General features: G+C 52.2%; 6 protein-coding genes across 6 annotated transcripts; 4 read left to right on the top strand and 2 right to left on the bottom strand.

Annotated features, from left to right (window-relative positions):
• Nucleotides 1-1,300: 1,300 nt before the first annotated feature.
• On the top strand, nt 1,301-1,674 carry J4E78_004965 (uncharacterized protein; the record flags this gene model as incomplete). Its single annotated transcript, XM_049365589.1, has 2 exons — nt 1,301-1,412; nt 1,496-1,674. 2 exons carry the CDS (start codon nt 1,301-1,303, stop codon nt 1,672-1,674), a joined length of 291 nt encoding a protein of 96 aa, XP_049222304.1.
• A 442-nt stretch (nt 1,675-2,116) lies between these two features.
• Nucleotides 2,117-3,431, bottom strand: J4E78_004964 (uncharacterized protein; the record flags this gene model as incomplete). Its single annotated transcript, XM_049365588.1, has 2 exons — nt 2,117-2,809; nt 2,859-3,431. The coding sequence occupies 2 exons, from the start codon at nt 3,429-3,431 to the stop codon at nt 2,117-2,119; spliced, it is 1,266 nt and encodes a 421-aa protein (XP_049222303.1).
• A 1,795-nt stretch (nt 3,432-5,226) lies between these two features.
• Nucleotides 5,227-7,675, top strand: J4E78_004963 (uncharacterized protein; the record flags this gene model as incomplete). The annotated part of the gene is made up of 3 exons (XM_049365587.1): nt 5,227-5,884; nt 5,953-6,898; nt 7,291-7,675. 3 exons carry the CDS (start codon nt 5,227-5,229, stop codon nt 7,673-7,675), a joined length of 1,989 nt encoding a protein of 662 aa, XP_049222302.1.
• A 972-nt stretch (nt 7,676-8,647) lies between these two features.
• J4E78_004962 (uncharacterized protein) lies at nt 8,648-10,312 on the top strand (the record flags this gene model as incomplete). Its single annotated transcript, XM_049365586.1, has 7 exons — nt 8,648-8,714; nt 8,770-9,006; nt 9,058-9,105; nt 9,566-9,588; nt 9,687-9,777; nt 9,831-10,046; nt 10,116-10,312. 7 exons carry the CDS (start codon nt 8,648-8,650, stop codon nt 10,310-10,312), a joined length of 879 nt encoding a protein of 292 aa, XP_049222301.1.
• Nucleotides 10,313-10,890: 578 nt separating this feature from the next.
• Nucleotides 10,891-12,799, top strand: J4E78_004961 (uncharacterized protein; the record flags this gene model as incomplete). The annotated part of the gene is made up of 2 exons (XM_049365585.1): nt 10,891-11,375; nt 11,434-12,799. 2 exons carry the CDS (start codon nt 10,891-10,893, stop codon nt 12,797-12,799), a joined length of 1,851 nt encoding a protein of 616 aa, XP_049222300.1.
• A 488-nt stretch (nt 12,800-13,287) lies between these two features.
• J4E78_004960 (uncharacterized protein) lies at nt 13,288-13,771 on the bottom strand (the record flags this gene model as incomplete). Its single annotated transcript, XM_049365584.1, has 3 exons — nt 13,288-13,374; nt 13,447-13,559; nt 13,663-13,771. 3 exons carry the CDS (start codon nt 13,769-13,771, stop codon nt 13,288-13,290), a joined length of 309 nt encoding a protein of 102 aa, XP_049222299.1.
• Nucleotides 13,772-15,795: the final 2,024 nt, after the last annotated feature.

Here is a 15,795-nt window from a genome sequence, read left to right as displayed (position 1 = left end):
AACCCGGTTTACGGCAGTGCGTCGGCGGCCTGGGAGATCGACAGCGGCTTCGTTTATGCTGACTGCGTCCAAGCGGCTCAATGAGACGACGTCTGATGCTTCACGACCTACCGCTATCCATGATGGTGGCTCCTGTGTTACGTACAGGTCTGTTGAAGCGGGGAAGTAATAATAATGGACTCTATTGGTCTTACTTCATTCCGGAGATGACCATAAAGCGCCAATCGACTTGGTCGGTCTCGTATGCTTACGATCGAGCTACCCGGGGCGTAAGGCACAAGTCCGGGGAAATCGCCGATATCAGCTTAGTGATCATGGCGGAAGACGCAAGGTATGAGGTCTGTCGAGATGAGCTCGATGAAGCCCTTCTTCATATGTCCTTGCAAACATATCACAACTGGGAAGGTGCAAAACTTGTAGGACGGGACAGAAAGGCTTCAACAAAACGAGACCAGGAGCATTTGACCAAATTGAAGAACTTACAAACACATTGTAATCTGCCGGCTTGATGAGGACTCCACCGTCTACAGACCCATTGTTGCACAGCCGGTTGAAACACATACGGCACTGCAGGCTGCTATTTCAAAGACGCTATGTTGTCATCGACCACAACGATATCTACATGGGTACCGCGGATGACTAAAATGAAGACAGAAAGAACGCAATGATGACCCGAAAATGATTGATATGTGGGTATTGGGGGCCGGCACTACCAAAAGAGTAATTGTTGCGCCAGTCCACTCCAAGCACCTGCCTCTTCAACATCACTGTACGAACTTAGCCCGTGATCAAGTGGATACAGAATGAGGCGTACTCTCTCAACTCTCCACGATGTCTTACGCCCTCAACCATCGCGGTCCACAAGCTCCACCTACGCCCCGTCCCACCTGAGCCCTCGAGATGCAATCAACATCACGGCCTTGGATGGTATACGAGATGCTCAGCCTTTCAACGACGATCTCAATCTCAATACTGCAGAGATCCTCGCTGCGACCATGACGCCCCATCCCATCTCGTCTTACCATGGTACATACGGCCCGAACCCAAGACACCAGGCAAACCACCTCCCTTGACGCCGGTGACGAAGCTGTAAAACACAGAGGATACGAATAGCATCATCGTGCAGTATCAATGGGGAGTATGGGATGCCTAAACAGCGGACAGATTGATATATAAGGAGGTAGGTTGTAGCAAGTAGAGGACCATCATCACACATCGACAAGTTCTTCAATCATCACAAACACACACAACAAACCTTAAATTTCAACGTTCACCGAACACCACTTCAACCTCAATCACCATGTACTTCTCCAAGATCGCCATCCTCGCCGCTGCCACCATGGCTAGCACTGTTGTTGCAGACAACTGTTTCGCTGGGTACGCGTACTGCGAGGGTAACCTTTTGACTCAGGGTTTGTCTTCCCTTCCCCTTACCCTTCTCCCTCCCCTTCTCCCTCCCCCTCCAGTCCTCCAGCCCCCACCTAACACAACCCAGGCGACTACGCCTCGACCATCTACCAAGTCCTCGACGCAGCGGGCCAACCCACCGACGCCAACGCGCGCGCCAAAGCCCTGTTCAACTGCGTCAACGGCGGGGCTATCCAGTTCATCACGCTTTGTGGTGGCGACTGCAAGAATGAGCCGTTTGGTAGCCAGGTTAGTGATCACTGCTAGATCACGAGTTGTGGAACGATCGAAGGGGGTTGGATGGGATGGGGATAGAGGGTGGGGAGATGGGAAGGAGGGAAGGAAGAGAGATGAATAGGGCTGAGGACGTAGAAGGGGATTGACTAGAATAGAATCATACACTCGTTTCTCTATATCTGTGCAACAGTCATCGTACCAGTCGTCTTGCGTGTGTATATTCATCGAGGTATGCAGCTTCAACTTTTGTCGTACATGAAACGAGTCGTCCGCACCATTATCCTCCATTCCTCCTGCCCAGAAAATGTAATCACAAATAAAGTCTACGTAAAGCATAAAAGCCATAGCTCCAAAAAGCTGAACAGCAAAAAAGCCTACCAGCGCCAAAACAGTAAACAGACATCCACCCAGTACCCTTTTTGCTAAACCACTTGAACGCCACAGCGCTCATCATTCATGACGTTCACTCGACTTATCCACTGAGAAGGTCCTTGACACTCATACCCCTAGCCCCACTCCAGCTACGACGGTCGGTATTCAACATCATCAGCGCCTCAGTAGCTTCCTGGTCCTCACGATCAGCCTGTGGTTTCAACGCCGGTGACGTCAACGCGAAATGGACAGAGCCATGAGACGAGCCAGGCGCAGCTACCGGACCCGTGCTAGGAGGACCGTTATGGAAAGGGTTGCTGAAGTGTGTGGCCGATGGTGTGTGAGCGCTGAACGCAGGCGAAGGGTGGATCGAAGGCGAAGTTACTGTGGAGCGGACTGAAGCTGGCCCGAGCGAGTAGTGGTGTGGGTCGGACGGGCGCAGCGCGGGGGAGGGGTTCGCCGAGTAGTGGCCGTTGCGATGATCGTGGGGCATGATGGCTGGGGATGTGGTGGTGGAGTGGGTGTATACGCTTCGGTCGGAGGGGTAGATGGCGGGTGAGGCTTGGGCGAAGGTGTATTTGGATTGGGCGGATGGTGGCTCGACGTAGGTGGGTGATACGGCGTCTTCCATTTCTTCGTCTTGCTCTTCGTCTTCGTCGTCGTCGTCGTGCATGCGTCGGACTGGTGGTGGCGGGAGCTCGGATGTAGCTGAGGATGGGGAGTCGCGGCGGGAGTTGGCGGTCTTGAGGTCGGAGACGCACTGCTCGAGGTATCGCATGTACTCGATGGATGCCTGGGTGTGTTAGTATACGAATGAGTTGTAGGTGAGTGTCGGGAAGTACCTGTAGAATGGCCAGCTTGTGCATCTCTTGTCCCCTACACGCCGGAATCATGTCCTTGAGTACCCCAAACTCCTCGTTCATCTTGGACCTTCTCCTCCGTTCGATCAGACTGTGTGCCGTCTTCCTTGCAATCTTACGTCCCGCAGCAGTGGCGTTACCCGCCTGCTTCCTTTTGGTACCATTAGTGGCAGCGGTCGTGGTCTTCGCATCCTGTGTTTTGGACGAAGTCTTGGGCGTTTCCTGGGTATCCTTGGGCTTCATCTGAATGATCTTGCGGGATCGGGTAGGCGGGGGCGGGAGAGAATAGTCGTCCTTAGTGATGATGCTCTGCTGGGAGCGTTTGCGCGCATGACCGGGCTTGGAAGTCGCGACTGGGGACGACGGGGAAGGTGGCCGGTAGGACGAGTCTGAGGCATTTTCGGATTTACCAGAGGAGCTAGCTACGCTTCCTCTACCACCCAGCGCTGCAGGTGGCAAGTTGAAGCTCGTCTCCAATTGAGGGGCATTGGCGCTGCTCTTGCCGGTGATGTCTGTCGACGGCTGGGGAGTCGGAGGGAGGTTTGGGCGAGGCATGATGGGAGTAAAGGCGCTCATAGAACGTCTTCAGCCAGTGTCCCGCGCGTAGAATAAGTCAGAGGGCGACAAAGAGGGGATAAAGGGACGGCAGAGACAATGTATGGCGTGCATTATCAGCATCGGGGTGTCGCGTGGGCTCTTTTGTGTCGCAGCGCTGGGAGAAGGATCCCGTGGGTGTCCTGCGCTCCCATGATTGGCTGGCCGGCCAAGATACCTCAGGAAATGGCGCCAGTCCATCGCGCCTCCTATGAGAACGTCACCCTGGGAGCGTGGGCGTCGCGGCCGCTGTAGGCTTCTGCAACGCTGCAGCTTCTTGAACGAGTGGGCCGGCCATCGCGTTGGGAGTAACCGTGGCGAACGCTGTTGAGGTCCAAATGGAGCACGTGCTCGTCTTTCTTCCCCTCCGCCGGGCGTCGATATAGCAGTCGAGGGGTTTACCCGCAGGCGCAGAGCGAAAAGGGCCGAAGCAAGGCTATGAATCGCGTTAGGCGGCTGGCATATTGATAGAGCAGTAAATCGTGGGTATTTGTATGGTGTGGCATGTGTGCATGTGAAGACGGTAATAAGCTATCGAACCCTTATTCTGCAGTCGCGCTGATGCCCCACCATTATGAGAACATGGTATAGCTCGTCTGCGTTGAGACGCTGCAGCACACTTGCTAGGTACAAAGGCCTAGCGGATGAGCTGCCCAGTTCACCCTTGAGGATCTGCAATCGACAGCTGTCCAACACTTCCCTGTTCCGGCCTGTGTTCACGTTCTACAGGCAGGGTTGAGTGGAAAAGTAGAAGATGCGGGAGAGTGAATAGAAAACCACTGTAATCCACAGGTTCGCTAGTTGCCTCTTCAGGCTGCCATCTGTACATGCTTGAGACGATAGAGGCTTATATCTCTTCACTGCATGTATCAGCTGTCTTCCGTTATTGGGGCGGATTCAATTCGACGTCATCTGTGAACTGCAACTCGACTTGGACTCATTGACAGTGAAACCCTACCGTCTTCGATGGCTTCCAGGACTTGCCTATCTGGGAAGGCGCGCTTGGCGTCTAATAGGGGGCAAGCGCAATCTTCCGACCCCACCAGTCAGCCGCCCATCTCGATTCAGACCACGCGACACCAGGTCATCATCCTCCATCTAAGCCATGACTGCTGCGTAACTTTCCTGTGCATCCATCCTCGCACGAGATCAACTGGCGGTGTTACTTCGACTGTTCGCCTAGTATTGATCATCTGCTGTTCACGATGCGCGAACGTCTCCGTCCGGACTACCTAGGTACCTTGACCTAGCTGCTAAGTTTATTCTAGGTCGAACCAGCTACGTCGCCGCATTTGTGCATCATACTCAAGTCCGTATCTCTTTGTTTTTGTTCGTTTGTCATGGAAACGCTATACCTGGAAGAGGTCTGTATCGTCTCAGCTGCCTCCATACTGCATGCCAATTTTGCGCGCCGTGGTTCACACAGTTACAAGCAAGCGTCAGCCCTGGCGAGTACCTTTAGAGGATACTCTATGTCAGGTACAAACTAGAATGGTAAGAGATGCGGAGCTGCACAGGCAGCTGCAAACCTTTAGCCTGCCTTGGGTGAGACTTCTTGCCGGCATGAGCCTCAACCGCACCGCGTGACCTCGCACTTTAAGGTACACACGACACATACCCACGAAGATCCCAGCACGAGCTGCAGTCACATCGCCAGTGCAGATGTTCGGCACTATTCGTCATCCAAACAGATCGCTTATTCCTATCACTATCACCCACGTCGCATCCGACTCAACAAACTCCACATTCTCTCATTATGGCAAATCCTTTCGGACCTTTCCGGCCCGCATCACCTGCTGAGGACCTGCCGCCATACTACCAAGACACAGGCAACGACGATATTCGGCAATGCTTCCGTAATTTCGATTTGGACCGGAACTTTGACCTCTTCGACCGGCAAACAAGAGAGCACAGGTGTCGCAATTTCTGTATCGACTTTGGAGAAGATGAAGGTGATGCCTTTTGCGCTTTCGATCTCAATGCCGAAGCGTACAAAAAGTTGCTGCAATCGCCACGACCGACTGAACTACATACGCGATGGATCAACATCTGGAATCCCTCCAACCAGAAAGAGCTGATCAGAACGCTAGCCTCTCACTTCGACTTCACGCCTAGACTGCTGGGCATGATGACGAGCGACCACGTTCCGCCACGTAACAACCCATCCTTGCGCATGAAGAAGAGTTCTTCGACCCTAAGATCGGTGTTCTCCCACAAATCACACACATCGAACATGTCCAATTCGATCAGGGAAAAGGCGAAGCAAGCGAATGAACAAGCTTTGGATTCAGAATCCAGTATCGGTCTTACCGAATTGATGCAATCTACACAGCTGGAGCTGGTCCGAGATTTGGATCACTACCAGCTAGTAGACGATGTATGGCATTGGAGTACCGTCGATCAGGGTCGGAGATGTAAGTTACCCTTTGCTTGATAGGAGACATGGGTGCTAGATGAGAACCCTCTGCTGACAGTAAAACAGATATGGGCATAGGCTACAACTCGCTACACAACGTCCGCAGCAAAGAAACCAACACCCGCCCTATAATCTCGGATAGAACTCGAGACGTGCCCCACGGCAAACGTGTATGGAACTGGCTTCTCTTATGCGAGGATAAAACCGTCATCTCCATCTCCGAAGACCCATTCCCGTTCGCCAACGGCCCTTTGACCCACGAAGACGTGAAAGTACTCTTCACAACACGTCGGAATACTGTGAACGTCTTCAGACAACTCACGAAAGCGCCGACGCCACTTAGAGAAGCAGCGCTCACTCAACTACCCATCCGCCAACGTCTCGGCAGCAGCGATGAGGAAACAGCCCACCGTCCCACGGATGCCCCGGGCCTACTCTTCTACTACCTTTTTGAAGACTGGGGCGCAACCTTCGATCTCATTTCCCGCCGCGAACACGGCTACGCCGCCGAGCTCGACCGACTCCGACAAGAAATGCTCCAAACAGCCAACCTCACCCACGTCGACCAACTTCACCACATCGGCTGCCAGCTCGCCGTCCTAAAGCGCGTCTACCAAAGCTACGAATTAATCATCGAGCGCGTCCTCAAAAAGCAAGAAGCCACCCTCGCGTCACTTAAGAACTCGCACATCCTCTCCGGCAACGCCTCCCTCATCTCCTCCCACCCCGTAATAAACGACTCTCCCGGCCCCCTCGTCCCCGAAGCCGACAGCCTCCTCGGCGTAGCCCTCAGCTCCGCCGCGCGCGTCCGCTTCGAGCGCCTCAAAGACCGCATCCAGCTGTACGCCCTCTCCGAAATATCCGAATGCCTCGACCAAAAAGAGTCCCTCGTAATGATGAACTTCAACCTCATCGCCATCAAAGAATCCTTTTCAGTTGAACGCCTCACCTGGGTTACTCTGCTGCTTGCTAAGATTACCATTTTGTTCACGCCTGTGACGCTGATGACGGGGTATTTTAGCATTCAGTTCAAGGGGCTGGAGTTTGAGGTGGGCAGTTATTGGCGGGCGTTTGGGTGGACGTTTGGGTTGAGTGCTGCGTTGCTGGTGTTGTTTAGTTGGGTTAGTGGCACGTTTGAGGGGAAGATTATTACGAGGAGTTGGACGAGGGCGGTTTATGATGTTGCGCATAGGTGGGTTGTTGGGAGGAGGAAGAGGGGGAAGATGATGTAGAGGAGGGTGGGGGAGGGTGGTGGATGGTGAGTGGTGGATCTATGGGCGACTAGGTCCATAGGATGGAAGCAAACTGAGTTCCACTTTAGGAGCGCTTGCTGTTGCTCTTCGTGACCTATCTCAGGGTATAGCAATTGACCAGTCACGAGGTTTCTCTTCAACCATAAATAAGAAGCGATCTGCGAGATCTGTCTCCTAAACCATACCCAACAGCAACAATGCCTGTGACTTTCACTCAATATGAATCCATCATGTGGGAGAATGAGACGAAGAAGAAGATCCTATCTCACGCACGCGCCGCGTACGTTGAGGAAGTCCGCCCCGGGACCACCTTCGACATCGTCACCACTAAAGGCAGCGATAAATTCATCTTTCATCTCGTCGCAATCCACGAATGTTCTCACCGAGCCAAAATCAAGGTCCTGGTGTCTACCAAGATGAACAATACAGAAGAGGAGGGGTTGGAGGAGCTAGTGACGACGCTGCAAGACCAGCTTTCTAGGATAATACAGGAGGTCTCGGATGATGTCTATAAAGTGGTGTATCCTGATGTGTAGGTGTTGATTCAGTGCTTGGCTGGTGAGTGCGGAATAGGGAGAAGTAGGACATGTTCTGGCGACGTCATGTATTGTAGCTCCATATATCTCGACAACACTGAGTGCGTTCTCCGCGCTCCCTACTGCTGAACGTTACCATACATTTGTCGAACACACTAGAACCGTACATGAAAATCAGTGAGGCGTTTGCTATTCACAGTATTAGACAAGCACTATCTGTACGCAGCAAAGTGAAGATCTTTCGCCTCATTCTCCGGAAACGCTTCGTGAAATTATCTCAACTGTTGTACTTCGCCTGTGTGTACACTTCCTAACTGCTACTACCGCACTCCATCAAGACACGATTCTACCATCATGTCTACGCCTGAATACGACCTCTTATGGGAGAAAGAAATGAAACAGCAAATCCTATGTATGCTTCCACTACCCCAACCCCCTTACTGCCTCAACACATCTACACATCTACACCTCACTAACTGTACCCTGCCAAAGCACACGCCCGCGCCGTCTACGGCTCCAAATACCGCTATCATTCGGTCTTCGACGTCGTTCATACTTATTCCAGAGACGTACGAGAAACGCCATACAACACCCATCTTATCGTATACCAGCGGCCGCATAGGATCAGGAAGTGGGATCGGGTTCACTCGGTTCATGATGGCGTTGATGCTGCGGCGGGATTGAAGGCGCTCTTGGAATCGCTGCGAGTAAGGCTGGGCCGGAACTTTGTTGAGTTGGTGGATGGGTAGGGAAGGAAACCTCTAAGCGCTGCATGTATCTTTGAGTAAAACTCAGTTTACAAATGTGGAATGGTTACCTAAGCGCAATAAGAGTGAAAGTGAGAGCGAAATCATTGTCTACGTAAGCAAAATCTTGCAGAAAAGGGTTCCAAGTTTTGTTTTTCTCCACTTTTCTTCTACTCCAAGGTACCTGGGTTTTGGACCATTACCTAGACGCTCATCAATCGCGGGAATGACCGAGAAACTTAACAGCAACGATCAAGCGCAGTATGGAGAGACGATGAAAGCAACTATCATCGGTGAGTCGAGTTATGGTTGTCGCTATCTACATCGTATGTCTAACATTTACAACAGCTCAGGCTTGCGCAATCTACGGTCCAGGTTACAGCAAGGCTCCCAAATTCGACGTCATCATCGGCTGCGTAAAAGACGAAGACAATCTCGACACCGCCGTCGCCTGGCTCATTGTCTATCCAGATACCAGATACTTCAACTGGAAGCCTCTTCTACAAACCGCAAAGTATCTGAGTGTAGATGGAGCGTATCTGTCGCTGAGGCAGATGTTGCGCGTGAAGACGGCCGAAGTCATGGGTTAGTAGTTCATATTGTTTCACAGCTATACGACTCACTAAGTATGTCCAGAGAAGAAGGATAAGACTGGAATGGAGGTGCAACCGGAGTCTGAATGCTGTATGATGTAGTTAAACCGCGGAGTTTGTTTACTAGGGGAGATAGGTTCAGACCAGTCATTAGCTTGCGTGGAGAATTGCCACGACAATCATGCAACATGACAGAAAGCCGTTTACATAAGGATGAGCAGGAAAGTTTCATAGAACGTAGCAGTCCACCGGAAGCGGACAGGCCTCGTGGTCTGCCCCCACCCGGCTCGCTGTAACAGACCGGCAAAAGATACTGTAGGGAATCGAAAACTTTACTTAACATATCTCATACTTAGATTTTCTTACGTACACCTACACTCTACACACACTCATATCGCCCACGTACCGACACAACCGTCCTTTCATCTGAAAAGGCAAGAAGCAGGAGTGTTTCATCTTATGTCACTTCATTCCAGCATATTTCTAGCACAATATCCAAGTATCATGACATCTACCTAGACTTTTCGAGCGATTTCAGTTGCCCGAAATAGACAAGCTCTACGTAGCGAAGATGGTACGTGCTTTGTAGAGCATAGAATTAATACTTTCACTCCACGGCTCCATCACTCTTGTATCCCACTTTCGCAACACATCCCGATCGATACAATCCAGAGTTGCTCAACACATAACCTCAGAATCATGGCTGGAATGACCAAGTACGAGACGGTCATGTGGGAAAAGCAGATCGAAGAGCAGATCTTGGGTAAGTTTCCCCTAAGCGTTCGGATATATGACGCTCAATTCTAACCTATGTAGCTCGGATCGACTTTCTCTTCTCTAACATGTTCCCTCCCGGTGTCGTCTTCAACATCAGCATCTACGGGGAGCCCGAAGCATATGGCTGTGACATTAACTGGAAGATGGGCTCTACAAATACTCCTTGGGATGGTTTGATGCGCTACAAATTCGGGGATACTGTAGAGACGATCTTAGAGAAACTTCTGGGATATTTGCGTGAGCAGTCGGTGGAGGGTAAGTACCAATTCAGAGTCCCCAACCCGTGTGCCTGTACAAAGCTAATGCTTGAGTTCCCACATACAGATCTTTGGTCGTCGGTACAGTCTCCTCACCTCGTGGAGAGCATCAAGAAAGCTCAGGAAGACCACGCAAAGGCTGAAGAAGACCTGAAGGAGGCTGAAGAGGTCTTCAAAAAGGCTGTCGAGGTCCTCCAGAAGTCCTCGACGGACCGCAAGAAAGCCGGGGTACCGGAGGAAGTCTTCTCTTCGATGTACGTATAGCTGCCCGAAGTCTGGCTCTACTGTATATGGTGATTTCCCCAACATGGCATACTGTTTGGTCTTGCTCGAGGAGATCACTGGGTAGACAAGCATCACTGAGAAGGCGGGAAAAAGGCCATGCCACAGATTACAGCATGTACACAACCGGAGCACACACTCGGTTCGATGTCAACGCTGCTTAAGCTACTAGATAGCCCCCAGGCCCATTGAATGAAGCAATGATCTCCAAATCTTCGAAATGTTTCTCGTGTGAATGTCTTGTCGGTATCAACCTGTCCAAAAGCCTAGATTTCCGTACTAGTGCGGTCCTTTGTATTCTCATGGCTCAATCTTAGATGCCATACGAAAGAATAACTGGGTCGAAGACGCGGCTTTCGTGGCGCGCTTTTTGGTACACCCACCGTGGCGAAGTCCATAAGAGCCGCGAATACGAGAGGAGAGAGAATACGAGAAAGAGAGGTAACACGAAAAACGAAAGTCGCACGCGTCTCAACGAGGTATAAATATGTCGATAAAGTACGCATTTCGAGTAGACTCATCTAAGGCTTGTTCGTTCCTTCCGTCGCCCTTGATTCATCATGTTACGATACCTCACCCTCGCATCACCCGCTCTCGCAAGCGCAGCCTCAACACCACTTCCACCATTCTGTCGCACAACCCCCTCCGACGCAGCATGGCCCACACCCTCCGAATGGTCCTCCCTAAACGCCACAATCAGCGGATCCCTAATCCGCACCGTACCCGTCGCAGCCTCCTGCTGGCCCTTCACCAACAACACCTTCACCTCCCCTCTCTCCTGCCAAGAAGTCAACGACAACTGGTCGAACGGGACCTGGCATTCGCAACAGCCAGAGTCAATTGACTACCAGCTCTATGCGAATAACTCTTGTTTGCCAGATGAAGTAGGGAGTTGGTCGGAGAAGCAGGGGTGTAGTGTAGGTGGATTGCCGCAGTATATTGTTAATGCGACGGAGGAGGTTGATGTAGCTTTTGCAATGAAGTGGGCTGCGGAGAGGAATGTGAGGATTGTGGTTAAGGGGACGGGTCATGATCTCAACGGCCGGTGAGTCCTCAGTTCTCAAAGATGACTTAGGGATGGAAAGCTGACATTACCTTCATAGATCAAGCGGCGCCTTCTCCCTCTCAATCTGGACGCGCAACTTCCGTAACCTCAGTCGCGACAAAGCCTGGCGAATCGCCAACAGCTCTTCGCCCGCAGAAGACGTCTTCATCGTCGGCAGCGGCCAACAGTGGGGTAACGTCCTCTCCTTCGCGACAAGTCAAGGCCGGGTTGTGACGACAGGCCAAGACCCCAGTGTGGGTTTGGGAGGCTATATCCAAGGCGGTGGTCATGGCCCGTTGGCTTCCACCTATGGTCTGGCATCAAGCCAGGTTCTCCAAATGACCGTTGTTACCACCACCGGTCATGTACTTGTCGCCAATGAAGTCCAGAATCAAGATCTCTTCTGGGCACTGCGTGGCGGTGGTGCAGGACAATATGGCGTCGTCACTGAATACGTGATCAAGCACTACCCAGCTCCGCGTAACGTCGTGATGGCGAGTGTCCAGATCAAGCCGAAAGGCAGTTCAAATGCCAGTATGGAAGCGTCGTGGTCAGCAGTAGCCAGTTGGCTCAGCCACCTACCCGATCTCATGGACGCCGGACTTGCAGGCGCTGCAACCGTAGCAGTGGGAAGTACGGCACCGAAGTTCTTCCCCGACATCGATGTTTCGAACGGCCCGTTCACTGGTATCGGTCTCAATCAAGTCTTCTGGGCGTTCAACACCACGCCCGCGGCTGTCGAAACGCTTGTTCAACCCATCTTGACAAGGTTGTCAGAATCGGACACCAACACCAACACCACCCTCCTCACAACAACCCTCGCAACCGCCACGCACCCCACCTACCCCTCCTTCTTCACCACCATATCCGGCGACAATGTCGCAGGCGGCGAGTCCCTCACCTCCTCCCGTCTCCTCGGCCGCGCCGAACTCATCTCGACCCCCCACTCGCAAGTCATCTCATACCTGAAGACCGCAATGGCAAGTCAAAACACCACCTCCCCCGGAAACTACGCCACCATCGGCCTCTCAGGCGGGCCCGGCGTGCACTCCACCCCCTCCAAACACTGGGGCGCCTTACACCCCAGCTGGCGCACCGCGTACCTTCATTTTATCGCCACAGGCGCTACTATCGACTCCCGCGCCGCGGGGAGTGCGAAGCGTGCGTTGAGCATAGGAGCGGCGTGGCATGCGGTTGTCAAGGAGCCGATGTGGGAGGAGTGGGCGCCGGGGTCGGGGGCGTATATGAATGAGGCGAATCCGTATGTTGAGGGTTTCCAGAAGGTGTTTTATGGGGAGGGGTATGAGAGGTTAGTGGAGGTGAAGAGGAAGTATGATCCGAGTGGGAGTTTGTTTGTGTTGGCGGGGGTGGGGACGGAGGGGTGGGAGTATGATCTTGATAGTGGGAGGTTGTGTAGGGTTTAGAGGGGGGGTGGTATGGTGGATGGCGGGGTGGGGTGAAGTTGGTAGATTGTATGCGCTCTAGATGCGATGTCGAATAGATAGTGCACGTTGGTTCCTCAATGGCCTGCGACAATATGGCACGTCGATGTGGTATGATAGCATCCGGCTTTCACGTGTTGTGTTACGCGTCTGAAGGAAGACGGTGGGTCATAGTTGGCATTACAGTGGGGCGTATCGCTACAAGGCGGTCTGTGACAGGAGGTTAGCTATTGCGGGAGAAAGCAATACGGTTTGGAGGAGGCGCGGTCCAGAAAAGTAAAGAAATCCGTGAAATATGACTGAATTAATCGTGTTAATTGGGTGCTGCAGATAGCCCTTGATGCTATGGTCCCATTTTCCCTTCCGTCGATCCCGTCCCAGTACGACCCAGAGTGATCTGGCGCCCAGCGTCCTCTTTTAGCCCGTAAGGGAGTCTCTCATATCGAGCTCGTGTGTTGTATGTACTTCGTTTACTGGCCGACCTTCTTGGTCTCCTCCTGGAGCTCCTTGATCTGCTGCTTGGTGTCCTTGCCGGTCTCGGAGCGATCCGCCTTGACCTATACTCTCCGTTAGCCAATGCCCTCATAACCATGTTCTTCCATCTTCCCGATAGGTTAGATCCAACTTACAGCGCTCTCGCTGTCACTGGCGAGCTGCTCCTCCCAGTGTTGCTTGCCGTCCTTCTTCTTGTTGAGCTGCTCCTGCTTCTTCTTCTCGACCTCCTCGGCGCGGTTCTCAGAGTCTGTTCGCTTATGTCAGCTCAATTCCTTCTCTCAGTGTGGTATTGGCACGCGTCCAATGCTGTGATTGTTGGCGCTAAGCCGAGGTTGGCGGTGCGGACGTACGGAGAGCCGACTCCTTGCCAGCGGTGCGGGCTATTGACTGCGAGAAAGCGGCACGCTGAGCAAAGGCAAAGGGAGCGCGACGGGTCGCGAAGGCACGGATAGCGGACATGGCTGGTTTCGGGGGTGTTTATGTGGAGGGAAGTTTGCGGGGTTTCGGCGGTATAGCTCGGGGCTTCTAGCTTTGGGTATGTTTCGGTGTGTTCGTGTAGCTTGACAGGAGGAAGGAAGGTCAATCGAGTCGATGGAGTATCTCAGTTGTATGAAAAGAGCTTGCAAACTTGGCAGATGGACGCTTCAGAAGGAAAGGTTGGTATGCTGGAGAAAACACACGTTCCTCGGTTAGTGGACGTGACTAGCTCCAGCACACGACGTCATACTTTCCCCGGCCGGCAATCACCATTACGAACATTGGCCGATTCCTGTCAGCCACTCGACGGAGCCTCATTAGTCATGCCTTTGCGACAACTAACTCAGGTCTAGATCTGCAGAGGCTCTTGTGAATATGCAGGCCGCCCAATTCCAGCATAACGTGCCAGTACCTAGGTAGCCATCTGGAGCTTGTGGTGTCAGCTGCTCACATGCCACCTGGCACAAAACAAAGCATCGGTTACACATCAGCTCTTGCTCTTGGCCATGGCGTTGCGGGCCCCAATTCCTGCCTGACTGTCTTGTCACTCGTGCCTGGGTATGCCAACGCGACGGTGGAGATGCACAGACTAAGACACGCATCCAATGGGCCCACTTACACGTCGCAATTGCCATGATGGACGTTGACTTCGACTGTGATGAGAAATCCTAGGCCTAGCGAGATGCTGTAGTCAACCACAATGTCAAGGAGACGGACAGCTACTCCTTACCGCTCCACGAAAAGCGCGTGAGACGACACCGGAGTTGCTGACGCGAACGTCGTGTTCATGCCCCAAAGCATAACAAACATCGCAACGAGGAGCCGAGCCCAGCGGATTATTCGCATTGATCAGGAAGCGATGAGACAGGACCGGAGGAGAGAACAAAGATGCCGTCCTCGTGGAAGAAGCCTGTGATGAGCCTGGGAATCCCAATTGAATTCGCGATACCAAAATTATTGCCGATAATAAGAACGCTGTATAACTTGATCAGTCCCGGCGGCTGCGTCACGAGTCAAGAAGAGACGACTTGAGCGGAGAATACTTTCTAAAGAGCAGGAGGAGGATAGGGTACGTGCATCAAATTTTGAAGTAGGAACGCTTGTAACGGACATGATCTCTTCGAAGAGCGAGTTGTTCTGTGTTCTTGCCGTCGAGCTCCCGGATCCCTTCTCTTCGTCCATATTGTTTTGCCACGCATTCAGTTGCTCATCCCCGATACCGTGTGCTAGTTGGTGTTGTGTAGGACGCGTGCTCGCAGCTGTGGGCAACAAGAGTGTAGAAAGTGAAAACGATGAGATCAAACCTGCACAGGTAGCCTTCGGCAAGATTAAGAGTATGGTTCTGGACAACGGATGGTAAAAGTTGGAGCCCTGATGCGCGTAACCGGGCTTACTACTAATCCATCACCATGAGAAGACTGATGTCCGAGAACGGCATCTTCCATGCCGACGCTCGGGCAACTGTTGTGTACACTTGAGCTCTATTCTAGTTATTTGTCTGCAATGTACCATCATGATATTGATAGTTTGTGTATTAGTTAGTGCAACCTCTTCCCCGGTATCTGCCTTAGCTGGTACGGTAATAAGATATTGTAAGCTGTGTCTGATGCGATTTGTTCATGGGCACGGCAAGTCTTCCGCGGCTTGACTACACAGGCTACCAAGAAACGTGTCCATACTTCAAATATAGGTTCAGGATACATCACGACGCCCTCTCAATAATTAGCTGCCAATCATTCTAGTCAATCTCCCATCACAAAACACTATTGCCAGACTTGCCTTTCCCAAATTTCCAACTTTAGCACAACTTCCAACACCATCATCAACAGAAAAACAAACAAACAACCAAACAACCAATCCAATCCCTACCACACCACTACCCCATTCCCGTCATACCATCCAACCACGTGCCGCAAACGACTCCAGGGCAGCGGTGCACTAGACAGTGGCAATGAGTCTAGAATACGCACTACATATCGCTCAACCGCTCCGCGTGACAACTTCCT

Source organism: Alternaria triticimaculans, assembly GCF_023758025.1.
Source record: "Alternaria triticimaculans strain BMP 0046 chromosome Unknown scaffold_6, whole genome shotgun sequence".
NCBI lineage: Eukaryota > Fungi > Ascomycota > Dothideomycetes > Pleosporales > Pleosporaceae > Alternaria > Alternaria triticimaculans.
The sequence above is the reverse complement of the archived record's forward strand: the minus strand, read 5'-3'. Positions and strand labels throughout refer to the sequence as shown.